This window comes from Scatophagus argus, chromosome 3 (genome assembly GCF_020382885.2).
Source record: "Scatophagus argus isolate fScaArg1 chromosome 3, fScaArg1.pri, whole genome shotgun sequence".
NCBI classification, from domain to species: Eukaryota; Metazoa; Chordata; class Actinopteri; family Scatophagidae; genus Scatophagus; species Scatophagus argus.
The window spans coordinates 1,445,950-1,471,037 of NC_058495.1; the positions used below are offsets into that span (position 1 = coordinate 1,445,950).

Genomic DNA, 25,088 nt, shown 5'->3' on the forward strand with positions numbered 1-25,088 from the left:
AGCATACACACACACACACACCACATACACACACACTTTGGAAGGGCCTTGAAGAAATCTTAAGAGAAACTGCAAAACCACAAGAATGCTTTAAAATCCATCATGTGAAATGAAATACCACACTTGTCCAAAATCTTGTCTCAGAGCAATTATACTGTGATTGAGAGTGTATGGACGCTGTATTCAGACAGCTTCAAAACACACCACCCACTCATTACTGGCACAAGATCAGATGCTGGTAAAGTCATTCTGTCAAAAGTTGAAATGCAGCCAAATTTTCCTAACTGGCCATCAGGCGCTGAATGCCAAAAGATACTCTATTTCTCCCATTCAGTGGCATTAAATAAACCTGTGCTTAGCTTTCTTGAGCTGTGAATGTCAAACACAAAGCGTAGTGCTTTCAATTTAGACAAATTTTTACTAACCTAGCACTGCTCACAAATTAATATAAGGAGTGAGTCATCAGCAAACAGAGGCACGGCCAGCATGTGTGTCAATTATCTTCCGTAGTTCTAAACAATCTGGTACATGGTCTTTGGTTCAGTTAATCCTGAGCAGTTTCCATGGACTGCATTTTAACAGATGTGATGTGATTTTTTTTTTTTACCCTTTTGTGTTATGAGTCAAAAGCACTCTTCTTATTATCATAGTGGAGTTGACCTTGACCTTTCGGATAAAAAAAAATGTTCTCACTACTTACCAAGGAGGAAAGCTTCTAATAAAATATTCCATACTAAGTTGCATTAAGAGAAATTTGGCATCCAGTGGTTTTGGAGCTTGAGTTATAGTAGATGCTGAAAAACAGGATATCTCTATTCCTCTGTCTTTTACAGTGCTCCTTATTTTACAGAATCTGAAGAATAAATCACTATGAATATATATCATGCAAATGTGAAAGAGATTACATTTATCTAGAGATTTACACTTCCTTTAATCACTTGGCAGATGCTATTGTCCAAAGTAACATGCACTGTGGGTAAATTCTCAGCTACCCGTACCTGACAAAAGTGCCACATGGTTCCAGTTGGCTTCTATGTGGAGTGTGCATGTTCTCCCTGTGCATGGGTTTTCTCCAGGTACTCCGGCTTCCTCCCACAATCCCAAAGACATGCACATTAGGTTAATTGGCTACCTTAAATTGCCCCTAGGCGTGAGTATGTGCATGTGTGGTTGTCTGTCTTTGTGTGTTGGCCCTGCGATTGACTGGCGACCAGTCCAGGGTGAACCCTGCCTCTCGCCCGTAGTCAGCTGGGATAGGCTCCAGCCCCCGCATGACCCTGCATGGATAAGCGGTATAGAAAATGGATGGATGGATGGATTTCTGTGTTTTTTAAAAGCAAGCGAGTAGGGTGACACACGGCAGAGTGGGTTAGTGTGGGCCGCCCATGTACAGAGGGTTGAAATCCTTTCATAGCAGCAGGCCAGCGGTCCTTTGCTGCATGTCTTTGTTTCCCCTCTGTCTCACCCCCCATTTTCTGTAACTCTCTGTGACTGTCCTATCCATCAGCAGCAGCTTGAGCAGGGATGCCCAGACTTCCCTCTCGCCAGACACTTCCTCCAGCTCTTCCGGGTGGACCCCAAGGCGTTCCCAGGCCAGCCGAGTGACATAGTCCCTCCAGCATGTCCTGGGTCTATTTCATTTATAAATTGTTTGTCGTTGTTTGACCTTGAATTTGTAGCCTGTAACCTACTACCAGTTTAGTTTTCAGCTGCTATCCTAAGCCACCTAATTACTGTTCTAGCAGCTACTCTACAGATGTTGCTTGACTTAATCCAAGTGCTTTGGTGGTATAGAAGTGCCCATGTCTTGTGTGTTCATTTTTCCTGTCTTGTTCTTGATATGACATCACTGCTGATGGAAACTTTGCAGAGACCCGTCAAGCTAACTGCCCTGTGGCCCTGCAGATGGTGATGATGAGCATCATATTAGAGACTCAATAGATTAAATGGCTGTGATGACTCACCCCCAGCCTAATTACACCACACTCATTGCTTTCTATAAGTGGATGTGTCAAAGGACCTCAGTACACCAAAGCATGTGGACTATGTTCATCTGTGTGCTCCATGTGTGTGTTTGTACATGAACACAACAGGCCAACTGACAAGGCTTTCATGATCATTAACAGCCTACATGCTGTCCTCATGAATTATGCAGACCCTATTGATCTGTCTCCACAACAGGCACACACACACACACACACACACACACACATACAACAGTGCTGTAAGCCTTTGATGACAGAGTTCAAAAAGGTTTTCCTTTATTTAACATTCTGGTTTTTGCGTTTGCTGGCACCCAGGTACTGAAAGCAGGTAGTGTTAGAGGAAAAGTCGATTCTCAGCTTGAGTATAAGGGGTGACATGCTACTGTTTAAGATGTGCTTTTATGGCTTTCCCCTTGTCTGTGGTCTTTTTTGTTGTGACTGGGCTGGCATAAGGAGTTCTCTTATCACAGGCTAATTTGGGAAAACCAAAAAGCAAAAATCTTGTAATAGATTATCACTTGTTGTCTTATAGATTACAGATTCCTCTGGTTGTGTAGCGCAGGTACAAAGCTAGTGATAAGAATTTTTACAGCCCTAACTGATCAGCACATATTGGATGTTGCAAATTATTTTTATACAAATGTAATTTCTAGGAGATAGTGTTCAGCCTCTAGCTTCAAGCAGAGATGAGCAGCAGGCTACACAAGTCTGGTAAGCTCATTTCTTTCTAACTCCGCACCCACACTTCACTTCATTTTCAAACATGCAGTTTCCAGATTCCACCAACACTAACTCAAGTAACATCATTTGAGGCTTCAGACTTCGTGTAGCTTCCTCAAGAGCCACAAAAGGCTTTACACAACATAATAATTTAATAATTTGCAGAAGAACTCCCCAACAAAGAGTCTTTGATGTATAAAATCAGTAAAGTGCTCCTTTCAGGCCATGCTGATTTGGTAAAAATGACAAAAAAAGAAGGTGAAAAACATGAGTGAAGCAGAGGTGTTGAGCAGCGAAACAAGAGAGAAAAGAGTGGATTCATCAGAGCCCCTATTGTGGTGCAGAAAATAAGCAGACAGATGGCCTGATTGTGTTACTGCGTGGAGTGTCTCACCTGGGTATGCTAATCCCCCGCGGCCTGATTAGGAAAGCAAAGCAACGTAAATAAAAAAAAAAAGAGGAAGGAACAAGAAAGCATTATACTATCACTCTTTAGTCCAATTAAGAACTGGTATTTCTCTTTTGACGCCTGAAAAATAAAACAGGTTGTGTGATATGTGTGAATGTGTGATGTCAGAAAAGTCTCATTTTATTTTGTCATGTACAGGCTAAAGAAAATTGCCTACAGAGACAGGGATCTTAAAAGTCTAAATGTAAGTTATTTAAATCTTTTATTATTCTTTTTTTGTTTGTTTGTTTGCATGTATGGCACATTACTGTAAAGTTTATCTACAGAATCATCGTCGGCATCATGTTCTCAGGTCTTACATAATATCATCAGCAGTGTTTGAGGTAGTTTATTATACAGCAAACCACAGGCCTCATATGGACCATGTTTAATTAAAGGAGATGTTTTCATCACACAGAATGACAAGTAGGTGTATCAACACAGCTTTACTAGAGCCCTTTTTGAACCCATGGGTTTACAGCCTACTTATCTAACATTAAATACAGACTACACACAGCACTAGCTGTTATTATTTTAACTTTTCATGATATTAAAGTGAAACCTGAATTAATCATTTCCTGAATACAGGAAACATCCAGCAGACTCAGAGCAACATTAGCATCCATTCAAAGTCACGTTTCTGAAAGTTTGATTAAAATAAGTTCAGTATTTACTCTTCTTATATCTTTAGTTGGTCTCCATCAGGCTCCACCAGGTTCACCAGCTGGGCACAAATTCTCTGTCTTCTGTGTGATGGTGGGCAGGGCAGGTGGCACACTATGGGTTTATCAGAGCTTTTCAACATATAATTGAATGTTGAATATCAATAAATGAACGACTCCACAAATGGGTAACTAATGGCACTTAGTGACAACACCTATTTTGTGCAATGTTTGCTCAAACGTGCACCCTAACTGCAGTGAGTATTAGCAGGAGATCTCAAATTATATAAGATATGATCATATGATGACATCACATCTGTGATTCACACAGCAGGATAAACAAAGTCTTGGTTTCACTTGTTTCCACTGACCAACGGGAAAGATTATTTCTGGGTATGACTGAAACATTAAATAACACTGGCCAAAGAAAGTTTCTGCTGGTGAACAGCTACAGGAGCCTCTACTGCTGCTGAGCCTTTACCGCTCAAAAATTCCTGAGAAGAGGAGCCAAAAAGAAGAATTCTTGCTTTGGGAAAATGTGTGAAATTCATACAGACATTATAAGATGGCCTCTGCGTTTGATGAAATATTTTGCAGAAAGTTTTTTTTTTTTGTTTTTACTTTTTAAATTGAAAGAGTTCAGAACACAGATTACCCTCCTTACAAGAGTTGTAAACTTGTTTTTTTTGTGTGTGTAACATAGCATTAAGTATGCTACATAGCTTATGTCAGTCAAAACCAACATGTAGCATTTTTTCTTCTCTCACTGCACAAGGCCTACATCCCAGCACTCCTCAGTCGCTGCCAGCAATTTTCTGCCAGAAGAAAAGCTATACGGACACAGGGCCTTAAATGACTCAGAATCACCATGAACATTTCATTTCCCACCTCCCTTGAAGAAATAAAGTTCAGATATATTGCGTCTCATTACATCCTCAGTGTGAATTTCATTTAAAAGAAATGAATCTAGCTTCAAACTCTAATAATCAGTGTCAAAATACAACAGAAATACAGTGAATGAAACATGAATGTTCTAAACAGAAGAACCCATGAACTATAAATATACAGCAATAAAATAATGTTCTGCAGATACTTCTCACAGATTTGGCTCCTAGTGTAAGGGTTTAGGCTCTCTGATTAATTCCCATTAGCTAAAGGGACAGAAGAATCAATGGTGAATATCAGTACTGACTGGAAATGTGTCATATTTCAGCAAGATTATCCATCCTCCAGAGAGCAGTTAAAAGTTGTTTAGCGCTCAGCTGATACAGATAGTGATTAAAAGATTTGGGGCAAAGCACAATAGTTGAAAATGGAGCTTCATTAGAAATTGATTGGTTGTTAGCCAGTGCAATTAGCTGACATGATTGACAGGGACAATATGTCTACATGTCAGAATTTCTGCAGCTGCTTTTTGCAAGATAATCAGTGAGATCAGAGTTATATGATGAATATTCAACTCTTTATCCTAATAATAGTATAGTAATTATTTCTTATCCCTTATGATATGTGGGCATGTGTAAACAGTTACAGTTTCTTTTTAGCTAACTGGTATTCAAGATAAAACTTAAATTTAGATTTTGCTTAGAGACACAACCAATTTTCATTTTTCTGACATTTGGAAACATGACAACATGGTGACAACAGTCAAAATGATGAAATATAACTACTTAGAACACACAGTTTGGGTAGTATGGGTAATTTTACTGCCTCCATTTCTTCTCCTGATACATATGGCTAACCTGGAAACTCGCAAACTTGCAAACTCTTAACACTTTTTTTTTTTTTCCAATCTCAGCAGTTAATTTGAAGAGTACCATGTTATTCATTTTAAAAGTCATCAAATCATTCTTCAGCTGATATGAATTATAAGAACTACCAAAACCTTGCGCTAACAATTTAGTCAGTGTGTTGTCCTTGTTGCTCACCCTGAGGTTTCTCCCATTATTTCCCTGTTAAAGGTTTTTCTGGGAGTTTTTCCTTAGTCAATGTGAGGGTCGAAGGGCAGAGGATGTTGCTGATGTTATGTTAAGCCCTTTGAGACAAACTGCTTGTAAAAATGGACTATACAAATAAAGTTGACTTGACTTGTCTTGTCTTGTCCTTTAATTTTAAACCTGCACTCATCAACATTCTTATATATATAACACTGAGAGTATCATTAGAAGTTCAAGAGCATTCAGGAGAACCATGCATCTTTGTATTATTATTATATTATACCTTTTATTGTTTTGTTTATTTTTAAGTCTATAATTTTGTTGTTATTGTTGTTTGGCAGTTGATGTAAAAAGGTGAGGGTTAGTGTTAGGCAGTTCCCTGGCAGTTCCCTGGAAGTTCCCTAGAAGTTCCCTGCGCACCTTTTGGCAGTCAGCTCAACTCACTTTTGTCACATGTTGATTTTTGTTCTCTGTCTTGAGTCTCTTGTTCTTGGGCTTCAGATTCTAGTATTCTTAACATCTGGATTAAATTAGAAAACAGGATTATAAAATTGAACTAACATACACAAATTCATTCAACAATAGATCTGACACTTTCTGTCATCATCGTTGTCGTCCTTTCCCTCTCTCCTAAAGTATGAATTACTTCTGGCACTTCAGCCTTGTTCTTGATGGTGTATTTTCAGGTGCCTTTTCTTCTCTTTCCTGTTTATTTATGATGGGTATGTTGTTTGCCTCACACTGATATACAGCATGTCTTAAGTGGAAATGATGACCAAATGACCTTCACAATATAGATCACCTGCACACTCATGAAATTTGACTACAGGCGATGACTAGTTATTTGCAGATTGTGATCAGTAACATAAGATGTAATATTTTATAGTATATAAAATATACTATATATAGTAATATATAAAACATAGTAATATTTTTATTATAATAGTTTTATTACGAACGAATTTCAAGTTGTTGAAATTAGCTCCAGTTTTAAACTGCTGCAACATCAGTGGTGTTCACACATTAAAATATCCCATTCTGAATATTGATGCCAATACAGTTGTACTTTTACATTTATTTTACAATTTACAAATCCTATTTATAGAGTGTTTCTGCAATGTGATATTGCTACTTTTACCTAAGTACAAGATGAGAGTACTACTTCCACTCTAGGCAGCCACAAACACAACCAAATCCAAACGTGGATGTGTAAGAGAATAACTTGCAGAGGCGTTTGCTGTACAACTCCATGAGGTGATAATATGTCAGTGTTGGGTTTATCATTCTTAAATTTAACTTAAGGCTTATTTCTGTCTTCAAAGCAGTTTTACCAGGGACAAATTTCAAACTGCGGTCTGCAAACTGCAAAGTCTTCAAGAGACAGGTTTAAAAATGAAAGAAACCTTTGGAACAAGGAACAGCCATGGCTTCATTTCTTTTCAGCCCACAGCATCTCAAGCCCAGTGCAGTACCACCCACTTCCCAGCTGACTGGCAAATGTGTTTGAGAAGGCGTATAAGCTCCAGAATGTGATCTAAACACAGAATGTCAAATTAGACTTTGACTCCCTGTCTTTCTCTAAATCTCCTCCTGTAACCCACAGACTGATTCTGACACTGGGCTCTATCTTCTACCTGATGCAAAGTCTCCAGTTTAGAGACTCAAATGGACTGCGATCCATGCGTATGATGCGCAGCAGCCCTCCTCCTCATCCTCCACAGTTAAATATGTAAACCTCAAAACAGTTAAGGTAGGTTGCTCAATAGGCAGAGGACTGGGGGTCTAAGAAGCACATACCTGTCCCTCAGCAAAACTGTTCAAATAGCAATTTTATAGGAAATGGGAGATGACACTTTGGTCGGTTAAATTCATCTTTAACATAGGCCCAAAACAAACCTTGGATTAATTATGAGACTAAACACAGGCCCGTTGTGTGTTACTTTGCAACCAGATTATACACCATTTAACAAGCAAAAGAGAGTTGGACATGCCCTAAATGGCTTTGCATTTTAAACCACTACAGATTGTTTAAATGATGTTTTTGAATGGCTTGGGTTCAAGAGTCTTTGAAGTGTTCTCTGCACTCATATCAGTTGACCTGAAATTGTTTTAGTCCTTTCACCCTCTCTTCCCTTCTCAAAATTAGGATCTTTTGGTTTTCTCTTTTGTCAGTGATGAATGAAGCCAAAGCTGGGATGCGATGTTTGTATAATCATTTCTGCATGACCTACTGAAGGCATTTGCCACTTCCAAGTTCGCTTTTCTAACATTCTAACATTCATCTGAGTGAGTTCAGTGTGGGGGCAAAATGATTCATTATGATGAAAACGTCATTGTGGGATGTGACGTTGTATTTCGATCACACAGTAGAAGAGGGTGGCGTAATGGTAACAACAAATGTTAAACCTGAAAGAGTACTTTAATGATGTAATGTAAACTGCAGTGTAGACTATACAGGTTTACATGCTTGTTGTTCCTTGTTGTTGTTTTAACATTTTGATGGTATGATTCAAACATCATTGCAGACATGGCTTGTTAACCTAGGCTTACCTTTTTCTTAATTATTAGCCTGCCAATTTAAATAATCTGATCAAAAACACAATGAAATTTTGCAGCATGTGGTCAGTCTGCGACACATACTGTATCTTATTGAAGATGCTTTCTTAATTTGCTTGTGTTTTGTCTATTTGCCTGTGTTTTCTTAAGTTGCAGTTTGCTGACATTGGTCACCGTATTTATGGATAAAGATAACATGTTTCCGTTTGCCTTCTTGTTTAATTTCTGTCACTTTAAATGCAGCAACATTTTTCCAGAAAATATCAACAGATCGTGTTAACTGTGGTTGCTAAAATAGTAAATGATGGACAGAGGAAAAAAAATGAAAATGAATTTGTGAACATGTATGTCCCATTAATTGTGAAGAAGCAGCATAATGCCATGATGTTCCAAAAAAGAATGACATCAGCACAAATACACACACACACCGTGTTTCCATCACTTTTGGGTACATTATATAGACTTTCATTCATTTCCTGGAGGCTTAACCAGGACAACAATAAACAATATTGTTAAACATCACTTGCCTCATCCTAACCCTTAGCTTAACCTCAGCCTAACCTTAAAGCAAGTCTTCACCCTAATATCTTATGATTTACATTGAGAGGACTTGCATTTTGTCCTCATCAGTCAAGTGGGTCCCCACAACTACAGGTAAAACGTGTACAAACACACACACACACACAAACAAATAAAGAAAAACAGTCTTACTTATGTCAATGGTACCATTACATTTGCACACTTTACAAGTTATCCTGAGTGAAATGCTGCCAGACAGCACTTGTGCTTTTATGGCTGGAGGCTGGAAGCACTACAACAAGACACAGCAACATGCACCTTCTTCTCTGTATTCAATATCTGTGTTGGAAAACGGGATAGGGAATGGAGAACTGCAGTTTTTCTTCATTTCATTTTCATGGATTTAGTGTATCTTATATTTTATATTCATATTTTTATGGGGGAAAAAATCTAGACTTATTTCAATAGCTTTCAATATTGTTATGTGAAATGTGTCATGTGAGCCACTGACTCTAAATCCATGTCAAATATTATTGCTATACTCGTCAAATAAGGCAAACAGTGCTCATTATATTTTACAGTAATATTCTTATGAAAATATTTTTTTTTCAACAGCTTCATTCACCCATCCATCCATTATCTATACCACTTATCCATGCAAGGCTGCAGGGGGCTGGAGCCTATGAAGCAAGAGGCAGGGTACACCCTGGACTGGTGGCCAGTTAATCACAGGGTCAACTCACAAAGACATACAATCGCACAAGCTCACACATTCATTCCAAGGTGTAATGTAGAGCCAACAATTAGCATTCAGAGAAAACCTGTGCAGACACAGGGAGAAGATGCAAAGCCTGCACAGAAGGGGCCCAGACCTGGACTCAAACTCGGATCCCAACCACAGCACCACCATTCCGACCATGACACTGAGACTGTGTACAGCTTAACGCAAGCACAACAACGTGCCCTTCTAACTGTCTTTGTGTTTTAACACAATTTACTAAATCTGCCTTCAGTCTTTGTGCATCAACGATGAAATTATCTACAACACTTTCTCAAGATTCTCAACACTGTCAACTGTCAACACCTCTGGACCTCTGGACCTCTGGACCTACTCTGGTTTCTCTTCATAGCGCACAAGTCTTTCGCCTTTTACTAAAGACTTCCGTGGAGAGGAGCACCAACGAGTTGAAGCAGTTTTTGACAGTGTGGGGCAGTCGTGGATCAGCGGTTAGGGTGTCGGACCCGTAACCGGTGGATCGCTGGTTCGATTCCCCGTCCCGGTGTCCATGGCTGAGGTACCCTTGAGCAAGGTACCTAACCCCCAGGTTTGCTGTGTGTGTGTGCACGTCACTTGGGTGGGTTAAATGCAGAGAACAAATTTTGTTGGAGTGAGTTCCCTCCAATGACAAAATATGTCACTTTAATCTTCAATCTTTAATTTCAACAGTATGATCTCAAGCCACGTTACCTCAGTTTGCAGTTGTTTATTATTGTTCTTTTGAAACTGAAACTCATTTCTCAGTATGTCAATGCACTATAGCTTTCAGAATGAAAGAAATTATTTATTACTTGGCTATACAATGCTGTTTTTAAGAGAACAAATCATAATAGGGTTATTTGTGTCAACAAATACACCCACACACTCCATATGTGATGGTGAAGTAAAAGCCCCTCAGTGCACATCCAACCAAAATGTCTTTCATCACACACTCCCCAGAGTGCAGGACAGTCTCATGGGGACAATGATGTGCATACAGTGAAACAGTGATGGTGACAGCAAAATAACATGTTGACACTGACAGAACATAACAAGACCTTTAGTGAGCACTGTAGGGGTGATCTGCACTCACTAGTGTCTTCTGTATGAAATATGGACTCAACATGAGGCCAATCTTTACCTGACATTATATACTCCTATACATACATGTACTATCCCGTACACCTATAGCACTGTTTAACCATTAGCACTGTTTAAAACACAGTAGATATAATGACCTACTATGTTCAAAGGGCCCAGAAAACAGATGGATGGCTGGATGGATGTATGTTCAAAGGGTTGTCTTATCACAAGTTTGACTGACTATAATTGCAATATTTAATGCAAAAACAAAACAAAACAAAACAAAAAAATATCACACTGAATTCTGTAGCTTTTGTTAGCCTGTTAGCCAATTGACCCTTCACTAAGTTGACTCCTGAGCTGAAACTAGCCAGTCATAGAGTCAGCCAGCTCTGCCCAGGGTCCCACAACTATTGCTGTGTCCCACTCAAATTTTATTCAGTTTTAGGTTGGGAGTCTAAGGGTCTTACAACATTAAAAAATAAAATCCTTTTTCCTAAACCACAAAAAGCTTCTATGACACTCCCGCCAAATACACCAGACTATATTAAGAAAAAAACACACATCTTAAGCTAAACCCACCAGAAACAAAATGAGACTCATCAAAACCACTTTGACTTGTCTTTCAACTCTTCCAACAACCACTAACTCCTGTTTGATCAAAATAAAGCCTTAATTCATTGCGTTAGATGTGAAAAATAGTGGGAGAGGAGTGAGAGGGAGGTCAGGCATCGGAGAAGTGAGAAGAAATTAAAATACTACCACATCGAACGCAGTGAATTAAGGGTTTGGGTGACTGTTAGGAAAACTTCTGTATTGATCACCAGGTGATGTGGTGGTTCACTGTTACACTGTGGGCTTTAGCTTCTATCTTTGTCATTTTAACCCCATTTAAGCTGCTGAATGTCAAACTGTTGACACCAAATATCCTCCAGACACACATTGTAGAGCCTTCTGTCTTCTTCTGTCTGAAATTGCTGAAATCCAAATATTACATACAGTATCTTCATGGAGCTCATTTAGAAACAGTGTGGGCTCCGTGTCAGATCCAACAGCTGGACTGAGAAACAGCAGCCATCCACAAAGGGACAGGGCTTAGGGTCAACTGATAACATTCATGGGTTTTTTGAATAATTTCTCTGGTAGTGAGGAAACATTTCTTCTGTTTAACAGGCTAACCGACAGTATTTTTCATCCGCTTTTGTTTCTTGATAGTAACTCTCATTTGGCAAGTTAAACAAGGATTACTTTGTGAGCGGCTTTCATCAAAGCCTACAAGCGATTCATTTTTCAGTGTCGTAGTTGCATCTCCCCTGTACTGTGTCTCTCTTCTGACATGTCTGCGTGTAGACTATATACACAAACATATTGGGACGGGGCTGTTCTTCAGGGGTCAGACTCAGCCTCTTACTTCCAGTGAAGGGAAATCTTAATGCTTCAGCATACCAAGACATTTTGGACAATGCTATGCTTCCAACTTTGTGGCAACAGTTTGGGGAAGATCCTTTTCTATTCAAGCATGGCTGTGTCCCAGTGCACAAAGCAAAGTCCATAAAGACATGGTTGGGTGAGTTTGGTGTGGAAGAACTTGACTGGCCCACACAGAGCCCTGATATCAAAAACCACTAAATACCTTTAGGATGAACAGGAATGGAGAATGAATGCCAGGCCAACATCAGTGCCTGACCTCACCATTGCTCTACTGCCCATATGGGCAATAATTCCCACAAAAACACTCTAACATGTTGTGGAAAGCCTTCACAGAAGAGAGGAAGCTGTTAGAGCTGCAAAGCTGTCTGTGTATTAAGAATGTAATGTCATTAAAGTTCCTGTTGATGTAATGGTCAAGTGCCCCAATACTTTTGTCTACATAGTGTAACTGCAATCCTTTGACTCACTGGACTTGCTTCCCCTGCTAAGATATGGAATTTAGCATGTACATTACATGTAGGAATAGGGAGAAACAGTATTTGTTAGGGGCAGCTGAAAAAAAGAAACTGAATAAACAATAATCTCAAACATTTTTTGTAAACTTATCTGAGAAAATCTGATCCAACGCTGTATTTATATTTCTTACCTTGGTTGCAGATATCAATAGAAGAACCCAGAAGTATCATAGTACTGCTGACAGGATCAGAAGAAACTCACCTAGGATACCAAAACTGCATCATCTTGATATATAAATCTAAAACTAAAAATAAGTTTTGAGTGATACAGCAGTAGTCGTGCTGCGAACTCCACGAACTAGCCTGGAAAGAATGCTATCTAAAGTTATTATTATTATTATTATTATTATTATTATTATTATTAATATTATTATTATTATTATTAAGCCGTTTCATTTGGGGTTGTTCAAAAGCACTGTGGAAAACACTTATAGACCCATAAAGATGGAGTTGTAAGAGCAATCCTACTGTATACTTATGGCATTTTGATTTATAATTCACTGTCAGATTTCATCAAATCATAGAATTGTTGCATACATGTTTACATTGTGCAATACAAGGCCATAGGGAGCTTTTATTATTTTCCAGAAATTGTGTTTTCATTCACTTTCTGATATAGAACAACAGGGGGACATTTTGCCTTTTTTCTTTACTGAGTAGGAGACTACAGCCACACAGTCGCCATAGTTACGTTCTTTGAGTCACTGTGACAGAGAGATGATGCAGTAAGAATGTAGAAATACAAGCACCTCATGCTGGTCAACTGTTAAGTGTCCATCCATCTCAAATCTCAATCTCAAACAAAAAAAACGAATTAATGTGTGTTTCAAGTCGACTGTTAAGCAAATACTAGGAGCTGGATGCATCTATATTCTGTGGCTCTAATTCTTCAGTTCCATTGGACTGTTGCAGAAGGAGATGGCGCGACTAAACAACATCATTTACAAGTGCAAGTCACACCCCAAAGGATCTAAAATCATGCAGAAAGCATGACACTTATTTAGTTTTGAATAAATGGCACTTATGTTCAATTTGTGTGTTAATTTAAGGAAGGTTCCTCTCCAGTGGAGCAAAAACTTAACATTTAAGTCACATGCTTCATGTACATAATCATTTCTAAGCCTGTTTTATTCTTTGTCACTCTTTGTTTTTATTGATGCAACAACCTTTTCAGCGCAGACTAACTTTTATTTTCTGATTTTTTTCCCTTTTTTTTAATATGTACTATTTCCATTCATGTTTTTTGTGCACAAACACATGCACAAAGACAGGTGGATATTTTACCTATATTATACCTGATATGTTTATATTTTATACTTATTTTAGTTTTATCCTATTTTACATTTTTCACTTTCTTTCTGTCACACTGTGGTGAGGTCTTGTTTGGAGTTTATGTGTCGTCATTTCCTGTTTTATTTTGAAAAACTAACTCTCCTCTCGTTTCAGGTCACTTGCCCTTCCTCATGTGTCAACAGTCTGATTGTCTTCCCTGATTACCCATATCCACGTTTCCCATTACCTCCATGTGTTCAAACAGTCTGCATTTCCCTTATCTTGTGCCAGTGCGTTTCATCCGTGGGTGTTCATATATATACTATACATATATATGTAAATATATGACAACAGTACAATCTTAGGTTGCATAAAATATTCTAAAGTCCACTTCCTGTAATGAACTCATTTAGCAAAATTTCAACAAAAAAGATAAAAAGCTGTTATGAATGTAAACAGCGGCCAGTTGCATGGAGATACCAGGATCAGCCGAGGTTCTTGGCTTTGCTTTCCTGTTGGAAATGAGAAAAATCTCAGCCCATCGTTTGTTTTGACCGAAGCGATCGTGTGAACGATTGTGTCAGTTAACGACGCAGCACGTTTGCATCATGTTTTAACTTGTTTAAACAAAACAGCAGAACACAAGAGCAGCGTCACGCATGCAGCTGGCGTAAGCACACTTTTCAGTTGCACGCAAAGCCCACAATGCATTGCGGCTTTCCCACTCCACTCTGTCACACTTTGGAGCCCTACAGCCTTCTAAGCCGGGTGTCTCGGTTTGGCTTTATGAGTCGGTATTTGCCCGTCGCCGCAGTACGGATCGAGTTGATGACAGATGATCGAGTGTGAGGCCACTTTAAAAACTGCTGCATGCTGCAATAAGTACAATCATAAATACATTTTGTTTGAACATATTTGCACATTACATCATTTGCAAATAATGTAAGATATAGGCATTATGTATGGCATATATGCACCTGACTGTGGCATATATGTGGATATATATAAGTCATATATGACACATATATTTCCTATATATCCACATACATGCACATATATGACCCTACATATGGCACAATACATACAACATATATTGTGCATATATTTGGATATATGTTCATATATTTCCTTTCCATGTGGGTTCCCCTCAGTGATTTTTGTTCACTGTAGTATTATCCAGTCTTTTGTTTTTGCCTCCATTTGGAGTTACTTTTAGTTCCTAGGAATAATTGCTTAAGTCAATTGTAATTTTTCATAGCCTTTTGGTTTCTTCTCTTCGGAGAAAATGAAATTTTAAAGCCATGCGTCTCCTTGTAGAGAAGACGCGCCTCAGGAGTTTACATAGCTCTCTGGTTTGTTCTCTCTGCCAAGAGGTATTTCCCTGCTGCCATATCATAATAAAGGCTGTAGAACTTAACACCGTCTCTGCGTCTGAGTCCTGCCTGAGCCCAAACCTGACACTTTCTTGGAAATTGTTAGTGCAATGTATGTACAAAAAAGAATTTCCCCTCGGGGATGAATAAAGGAATTCTGATTCTGATGGAAATGTACTTAATAGACAGTTGTTGCGTCTCTGCATGCCGAAATTCTGACGTGTAGAACAGCACAGTCAGCCACAGACTGTTTTGAACAAAGTGCGCTAAAATGCCGCACAACTCTCTAAACTAACACACCTCACAGTTGAACTGTTTTTGCTGTAATAAATATTTAAACATTTGGAAGGTAGTGTTTTTAACTAATTTTTAGCAATTCCTTGATGCTGACAGGGTGGCGTCTGAGGGTCAATCCCATATGACAAAACAGCAGTGGATACTTGGATGTCCTTCAGTCACGGTTCCCTCCACTGCTTCAGACCGCCAAATTTTTGGACATGATGAAGTGTCAGCACTTTATGGGATGGGATAACATAACTGACCAGAGCTGTGTGCTGACCTCTGTTAGAGACACAGCAGTGCGTTCATCCATCTTAATGGCTGCTGCCTGTTCTCTCCACTGATGGGAGAATTGCAAGTCAGGATGATATCTCAGTTTGTATGATTTACAGCAGCACTTCCCTGAGCCTTCTGTGGTGTGTTGTGGTATAGCTGCAGGAAGAATATTCCATTAGCATTCTATTGTTTTGTGTCATGCCTTAGAAAGCACAATTTCATTTCATGCTGATAGAAATAATGGATCATTATACAACCAGGGATCTTGCTCAAGATTATATTTATGGTACATGCCAATCAGTGACTGTATCTCCACACACACACACAATGCTGATCAAACAATTGATTGAACATCATTACAGGTAACTACCACCAGGTACCTGTGGCGAGACATTTAACGATTTGTCCAATAATGGAATAGACATTTTGGAAAATGTGTTTTTCATACTGCAAAAACTGGACAGTGGTCTGGGTCTGTTTCTATGTCCTGTTATTCCTCCAGGCAACATTCCCTTTTTACTTTTGAGTCCCTTTTTTAATCAGATCTTTATATTGAAATCTACAAGAACTGTCACCTATTCACATGAGCCATTTTACATTCAGTAAAAAAAAAAATAAATAAAAATCCTGACTCAAGTGACATACTTGCAGATTACTCATGTATTCCTATCAGCTCTTCCATGTATGAACTCAACTACAGTCACGGAATACAGAATAATAGGATTAATAAAATGTAATACAATTTACATAAACAACTAACTGCTTTGGTCACATTTCTGACGTTTCAGCTGAGTTTTTAATTTTAATTTAAATTTTTTTAATTACTCATTAACTAATACTCCTTTTATTTATGCTACACTACAGACATACACAGATCAGTCAGAACATTAAAACTGAGGAACAACACACAGAGTTTTAGGCATTGGCCTTGTCTCATTCCAATTAAACATCCATGGGATGTAGTCCAACGCCCCCCACAGGACAAAAAGGATCCGATGCCAACATCCTGTTGGCAGACACCGCACAACAACCACAGAGGTCCTGTGTCTATGCTTCGGCAGGTCACAGCCAAGTCTGATCAATGGAGGCCCCACAGTGGAAGTTCTAGCACATCCCATGGATGCTCTATCAGATTGAGGTCTGGGAAATTTGAAGGGCATGTCTTGAATGCCTTGTCATCTTTGCCATCCCTGAACAGTTTCTGCAGTGTAGCATGGTGCACTGCCCTGCAGGTGGGTCTTTGGATAGGTGGCATTCACATGAATGCTGTGGCCCAAACTTTCAGTCAATATTATTCACCTCACCTGTCAGTGGTTTTGTTGTTGAGACTGATCAGTGTATATATGTTTTCATATACCACAGCCAATAAAGAAAACATCAATCAATGAGTTTTCATTAATTAGCAGATATCTTAGTTTAATATTAACAATAACAATTAACACTACCTGCCCACAACCAACATGTTACCCCTGGTGATGTATATCTAATTTCACACAACATTCTGACTCTTTTTAGGTTGGGGAAATTCTCCAGTGCTTGGTGCAGTTACAGAAGAATCCAGTCCCAATCATTCAAAGACCTTCAAAAGTCCTTGTTTAAGTTCAGGCAGTTCTTAAAGAACATCAGGCTGCGCACAGATGGGTGTCTATGGCTTTTAAGAATATCTCTGGCAAAGTAGTGGAGCTTAAATGACATGAACTGAAGCTCCAAAGTTTTGTATGGAGAACTGATTTATCTAATAATGTGTATTTCTGTCCTTTGCCTTATCTGTTTGGGGCCCTTTATCACCTTTATCATAATTTCTGGAGGCACCTGTCCAGTACAGCAGTATAAAATGTGAGAAAAGTCTCAATGAGGAGGTGACTGAGGCAGTTGGGTCAGATGAACGATTTTCCTGCTGGAGATCAGGGTCTGAGTCCCATGTGCAACCAAATATTGCTTTGTTTTGAACTGATTACATTACTTAAGTGACATGCCTAAAAAATATAAGTTGTATAAAATATGACACTTACATATGTTATTAACATAAGCTTTCATCCTTATCTTAACCAAAACCAGGATTTTTTCCTTGTCTTATACCTAACCATGCAATTTTGTGCTTAAAGCTAATAAAACTGCTGTTTCAGGTTTCACAATTAATAACGGTCCAAAAGTGATAATATGTCAAAATATATGCGTAAAAGTGACACTACAGGGCTAAGAAGAGCATTTGAAGAAAGTTTGAAACTTAGGGCCACTGACCAAGCTGCTGTTTGTGATGAGGTGGGAATGAGAATGTTTCAGTACCAACTTGGAGGGCCTGCCTTTTGCACAGGATGTTTGTAATGGCCATAGGGCTGAGGGGGTGAAACAATGGAGCGGGCTGGGGTACAGGGGCACTAGCTGGGCACTTCTACTCCAAATAGATCTACATGACAGACAGGGGTGCAAATATAGTTGCAGTCCTGCATGTTGTGACAAGACTGAGCTGTGCTGCCCATATATTAAACACTGTCCTGTCCACTACCTTCACCAAACTACTCCAGGAGGATATGAATGGAGAAGAGCTAACCACTCTGACTGACTCGGCCAAGTCACTAGTGACATATTTCAAGCAGACCGATCTCCAGGCTCGCCTGAAAAAGACTCTCAAAGCCTCTGTAGAGACTTGCTGGAATTCCCTACACCAAAAGGGTACTTTGTTTTAATGTATTTTCCCTTGTTTGAGAAAAGGGGATAGGATTTATAATTGGCCTGGTTGATGGTGCAGAGGCTAACCTGGCTCCATCCAAAGTTCAAAAACACACCAGTTAAGACAATGATTCTCACTTGTTCAATTCAAACACAAACAGCAGCTGGTGGCTTTACAATGAGTTACTGTATGTGCTGGAAGTATTTCTTGGTAAACAGCGACCCACATTTTTAGTTTCCTTACAGCAACCTCTTGGAGTCTTAGCAGGTTGCCTAGCAACCTCACAATGATGTCAAGATTCCAGGCAGTCACTCCGATGAAGCCACAGATACAGTGTGCTGAGTCAGCCTTTTCTGTTCCACCATTCTAAAAGACATGCCTATAAAACTCACAGGACACCTTCAACTGTCAAACAAACTTATATTACTCAAACAAAGTATTACTCTTTACACACTTACACACACACACACACATAAATAACAAAGGGATAAATAAATAAATAAATAGGGGGATGAAATACAACAAAAGTCCCCATTCGGAAGTGAACCAGCAATGCTACTGTGGTCTTTATGTGGCTATCAGGATGCAACCATTACACTATACCATTATTAGTCTTTATATTCTGTCTTTGAATCCATGAAGGCACTAATGCACATGAGCAGTGATGGTGTGGCTCTGTGACCATTCTTCATCTGAATGAATGGCCGTGGATAAAGATTAGGAAATTATGAATGACTGAAATGAGCTACTGTGGCTACTTCAAACTGTTCTTAAAGTTCAAAACGTGCTTGTTAAATCACATGATGTCATATATCCTTCATTATACAAAAAAAGAAAGTCTCCTATTGTCTGATTAGAAAAGGCTGTCTATTTTAGCCAAATGTGTGTAGCCAGAATAGACATATCTGCTGATTATTATACCGTGGTATTACATAATCTGGTATACTTTAAAAAATGAAACATGGGAGAGACAATGGTCAATTACTTTTCCTGTCATAAGACTGCTGTTATCTCTAAAGCAATAATCGCTGTATGCCAAATGATGTGTTTGTATGAAGTTCAACACTGTGATTATTCTAAAGCTACATGCTAGCCATTATAAAGATTCTGGGGTGGAGATGATGGTGACTGCGTATCTGTTCGTTTTCCTGTCCCCTAATGTCTGAAAGTTGACTGATGGAGAGTTTTGTTCAGTCAGAGCTCAGCCTTTGTTTCAGATGTCTGTCTCATGCACATCGGCCAAACAGCTACGCTTCAGCCGTCTCCTTGTAACGGATCACGTCTTGTTTTGTTTATTTTTTTCTTACAACTGACATACAAACAGCAACTTCTGTGACTATGTGTTGTGTTGAGTGCTGTTTAAACTTGTCTGAGTATTGCATAGGAGTTATGCAATTGAAGGGATCCCTGGGTGTAGACACAGGTGGAGAACATGCTGCTTGCACCACACAACTGTTGTAGACAGGGTGTAGGGTCAGACGCACACTGTCACTGAATGCATGTTCTTCCAGTGCAGGTAGGTCTTCCAGGAACAGTGTCTCCAACTCTCTTTTATATTCTTTATACTAATATGTCCATCAGTTTTTGTCTGACTCTGTCTCTATTCCCATATCATTCATAAGGGCTTTAATACATAGCATATGGGCATCTTTAAAATGTTTTACAGCCCAACTAACGCAGTAATCTATTATTCCTAGTACTGTGTTGGTATATGACATTAAAGCTGATATACTGTATAAAGAGACATCCCTCCCAGATGGAGGATGTCTGAGGAGTGTTGTGGAGGAGCTGTTTCTCCTGTGGATTAGATTGTTCTAATAAGAGCTCAGCTTGAGACCAGCAGACGGAGGGGACAGCACTGATGCTTCTATATCCAGAGGCAATTCACATATGCAAGAGCTACTACAATGGATGGAAACGAGTCTCTCTCTCTCTCTCTGTCTGTCTGTCTCTCTCTGTCTCCCTCTCTCATGTCATCATCCTTTAGCCTCGCCTTATGTTGCCAATTGCTCTCTGCTTTTAGTTTGGATTAACACATATTTTCTGAAAATGCTTTAACCCTTTGTGTGCAGCATTGTCAACATCATTCCAGTATGTCGGCTGAAGAAAGAAGGGAAAGGATGTTCGATCAAACAGATAGACTTGCCTCTTGTGGAGTTACTGTCATGCCTCTCGTAGAGGCTTTATGTGCAGTGAGGTAGTGTAACTACCAGCATCATCTCAGACTGCATATTATCCATCATATTCGATCAGAGACCTTTTCTCCCAAGTACCAACGATCGGATCCTCGTGTGATTTATTGTGTGAGGAACACTGTCTCAGACTGCAGGGCTTCTTACTCGACTGAGAAGCACCCAGCGACATGGAGCGGCTATGGAAGCAACAGTTGGTGTCATGTATCTTAGTTATCCCTTCTATAAGTGAAAGGTGTATCTAAAACACGGCTGTGAAGTTGCCTCTGGGTTCTGTCTCCTCATTTTCCCCTCTGATCTTACCTTCTGCTGCCTCCTGGCCATGTCAGTAGGTTGCTTTGCGTTGAACGGATATGCGATGCAGCGCATCACAAACACGTACAGCTGGAGTCTCTTTTTCTTCTCCTCTTCCTCTCTCTGCATCTTCTCCAGATCCTCTTTCTCCTTGTCGCTACCTACCGATGGGCTGGGGCTGGAAGGTCGGCCACCGCCGCACCCGCGGCCCCGGGGTTGGAGCCCTCCGCTGCCGTGGCCGTCGGCGGCTCGGCCCGGGGACAGACGGGCTCCTCCGAGGCTCTTCGGGGCCGCCACCTCTTTATGCTCCACCGCCACTATCTCATCCCCTTCCTCCTCGCTGGAAGACGGATCCAACATGCTGCTGGGGCTTGGATTTAGACTACTCCTGCTGCAAAGATTAAACTACAAAAGTAGAAAACGGGGAGAAAAAAAAAAGATGCCGATCAGCTTCAGTGTTCGCTACAGTGGGAGAGACCCAGGAGAGGCAGCTGTGGAGACCTAACCCTGACCGATCAGCGCTTCACACTGTTGCTTTCCAGGAAAAAAACACACACACCGCCGTCAGACAAGGCAGGCTCAGCCAGAAAAAGCAAAGTGTTGGAGAGTGTAGTTGGTTGCCTGATTTTCAAGCCTTTGAAGTCTGTCAGTCATTGGCACACAAGAGGGATTTATCATAAGAGCCGATATAAAGGGGGAGGGGTCGCACAGAGAGACAACAGGAGGAAATGGTGATCAGTTGATGCTCTGTTGCCTGGAGGAGGAAGAGGCTGGGCTCGGAGCTGACCGCGGTGCTCAAATACAGCTCTGGGATCAGTTTGATCAGGCTGTGAGCACAATAGATGAACGGCCACCTGATGATCCAGCTGAGTCAAAAGAAAACAAGATTAAACAGCACCAGACCGGAATCAATGCGGTTTAGCTTTCAAAATAAAAGCTTCACTGCTGGATTAAAATAGCCCAAATAAATAATCGATTGACCAAATTGTGACCAAATGATGGCTAAATTATTTCTTTAAGTAATTTAAATCTATCTATCTACCTATCTATCTATCTATCTACCTCTCTCCAGCCACCACCATCCTTCCTCTCCAGAGCATGCTAGGACCTCCATTCTCTCTGGAATGAAGATGTGTCTGCTAAACAATAGAAAATATCCCAAAGCTGACCTTTGAATTTTGTATCTTCTAGTGGAGAAACACTGCACCAGCAAGGAGCTTTTCTTTCTTTCTTTCTTTCTTTCTTTATGGAACCATCATCCTCCAGACAAACAAATATTTCCTTACAGCTTTTGACAGACATGTGAGATCAAAAGCTGAAACCTGAAACTTTATTTGTTGCAAACTGCACTCAAATTTCATAATACTCAGTACTGCATACTACCCAACTTCACTTAAGCTTATTAAGATGACTTGTATAGTTTATGAACTATAATTCAATTCAGTTTCAATTCAATTTATCTATATAGCACCTTATACAATCAAAATTGTCTCTAGATGCTTTACAAAGACCCAGAGCCTGAACCCCCGAGCAAGCAGACAGTGGCAAGGAAAAACTCCCTTTTAACAGGAAGAAACCTTGAGCAGGAACCGGCTCACAAGGGAGAACCATCCTGCTGATAGTCGGCTGGGTGAAGGGGGGGAAGAAGAGGTAGACAGGACAGAGAGAATGAAAGAGAGAGAGAGAGAGAGAGAAACATACACGCAATAAACATCATAAATTACAAAGGACAAACATGACAGGTTGTTATAATTGCAATTCTGAAGACTATGTATTGTATGTGGGCGGCACAGTGGTGCAGTGGTTAGCAATGCAAGAGGGTTCCAGGTTCGAATCCCAGTCTGGGCCCTTCTATGTGGAGTTTGCATGTTCTCCCTGTGCCTGCGTGGGTTTTCTCCGGGTACTCCGGCTTCCTCCCACAATACCAAAAACATGCACATTAGGTTAATTGGCTACTCTAAATTGCCCCTAGGTGTGAGTGTGAGAGTGTGTGGTTGTTTGTCTTTGTGTGTTGGCCCTGCGATTGACTGGCGACCAGTCCAGGGTGAACCCCGCCTCTCACCCGTAGTCAGCTGGCATAGGCTCCAGCTTCCCTGCGACCCTGACGGAAATGGATGGATGTATTTGTTTTTAGCTGATATGTTGTTTAAGTTAATTATAATAGCACTACATAGAAGAACAACATGGGCAGATGTTGACAGTAGACATTGGGTTTGTCAGTGGGCCAGATACAATTCAACATGTAGATCTGGATGGAGAGAGACCTGCAGAAAATTATATAAGATTAAAGATTAAAAGATTAAAGATTAAAGATTAAAGATTAAAGTGACATATTTTGTCATTGGAGGGAACTCACTCCAACGAAATTTGTTCTCTGCATTTAACCCACCCAAGTGACGTGCACACACACAGCAAACCCGGGGCAGTGGGCGACCGCGTGCAGCGCCCGGGGAGCAGTGGGGGGTTAGGTACCTTGCTCAAGGGTACCTCAGCCATGGACACCGGGATGGGGAATCGAACCAGCGATCCACCGGTTACGGGTCCGACACCCTAACCGCTGATCCACGAATGCATTAACTCAAACTTAAACCCAAAACATTCACATCAGAATTGCCACTACAATTACTATAAGTAATTGTAGTTCAGTTTTTGCTGAGTCTGTGCCAGTACAATTTAATACATCACAAATGAACCAACCCCAAATATAGCGATGTGTGAAACTCTTTCTTAGCTAGTCAAAATGACTATATATACAAACAAAATGTTCTTTTCAGTGGGCAGAACTTACTGCAGAGCGTTACACCATGCTGTGCTAATTTCTTTAGATGACTTTGATCGACTTCACATCCAATAAAAAAAATTTTAAAAAATCAAATTAGGTACACAAACATGGAACACTGGGAGAGAGATTAGTCTGTAGTCTGTGAAAACAACACCCAATAACTCAAGCCAGTCTAAAGACTGGCTGTGCTGTCCATCCATCCATTTTCTATACCGCTTATCCATCAGGGTCGCGGGGGAGCTGGAGCCTATCCCAGCTGACTACGGGCGAGAGGCGGGGTTCACCCTGGACTGGTCGCCAGTCAATCGCAGGGCCAACACACAAAGACAAACAACCACACACTCTCACACTCACACCTAGGGGCAATGTAGAGTAGCCAGTTAACCTAATGTGCATGTTTTTGGTATTGTGGGAGGAAGCCGGAGTACCCGGAGAAAACCCACGCAGGCACAGGGAGAACATGCAAACTCCACATAGAAGGGCCCTCTTCTTATCTTATATAATTTCATTTCAATAACTGCCTAAATGATCTATTTTTTCACAAAAAAATCAAAGAATAAAAAGTCAGAAACTGAGCGATGGCTAGGAGCTAAACTGCTTTGCTGGCTTAGGTTTAAATGCATCTAGCATTCACACCAGCGATGAAAAAAAAATAAGCAACCAAAGACATTCAGCAATGGACATCATATTCAGCTGTATACATACATTTTCTCAAGAAAATAATCTGCAAAAATTTTAAATCAGCATAAACACTGAAAATGAACTAATCCCTTTGATGCCAAGAACACAAAGAAAATGCCTTCCACAACCACAGAAAAACAAAGCTATATTTGTTTGAAATCTTCAACAAATGACGCAAAGAAAATGTTATTGTTATTTAGCCTTGTAAATTTCTGACAGGCTACTACTGTGAATGATCAAAAGCTGAGAAAACATATGCAATATCAGCAACCACTGCACAAAAAACATCTCTGAGGACTCCAGAAATCCAAATCCAAATATTCAGTGTACATTGATCCTTACATTTGAGAACTGTTTGGTATTTTTGTTTGAAAAATGACTAAAACAATAATTTCAAAGTATTTCTGTCTTGCCCAGTCATTTAATCTAATGCACAAGTACATTAATTAACTATTTTTGTTATTTCATTAGCCGGCTGATGTGCCCTTGAGCAAGGCACTTAACCCCCCAATATGCTCCCCGGGCGCTTGATGCTGCCCACTGCTCCTGTGTGTGTTTCACTGTATGTAATTTGTGTTGGTGTTGCATGTGTGTGTTCAACTAAGAATGGGATAAATGCAGTAGTAAAATTCAGTATGTGCGTATGTAAAAATAT

At 40.0% G+C, this 25,088-nt stretch overlaps 1 protein-coding gene and 1 pseudogene across 6 annotated transcripts in view; one reads left to right on the plus strand and one right to left on the minus strand.

Moving 5' to 3' along the window:
* Positions 1 to 21,893, minus strand: part of cadpsa (Ca2+-dependent activator protein for secretion a) — a 173,845-nt gene extending 151,952 nt beyond the window's left edge. For 3 of the 6 annotated variants that reach the window (XM_046380189.1, XM_046380152.1, XM_046380143.1), the window contains exon 1: positions 20,980 to 21,890. In XM_046380189.1, coding sequence (XP_046236145.1) covers positions 20,980 to 21,330 — 351 coding nt within the window. In that variant the 5' untranslated portion in view covers positions 21,331 to 21,890. Of the gene's footprint in view, positions 1 to 20,979 lie in introns of all 6 variants that reach the window. The other 3 variants (XM_046380181.1, XM_046380171.1, XM_046380162.1) reach the window with 2 other exon arrangements.
* LOC124057211 lies at positions 9,936 to 10,044 on the plus strand (annotated as a pseudogene).
* Positions 21,894 to 25,088: the final 3,195 nt, after the last annotated feature.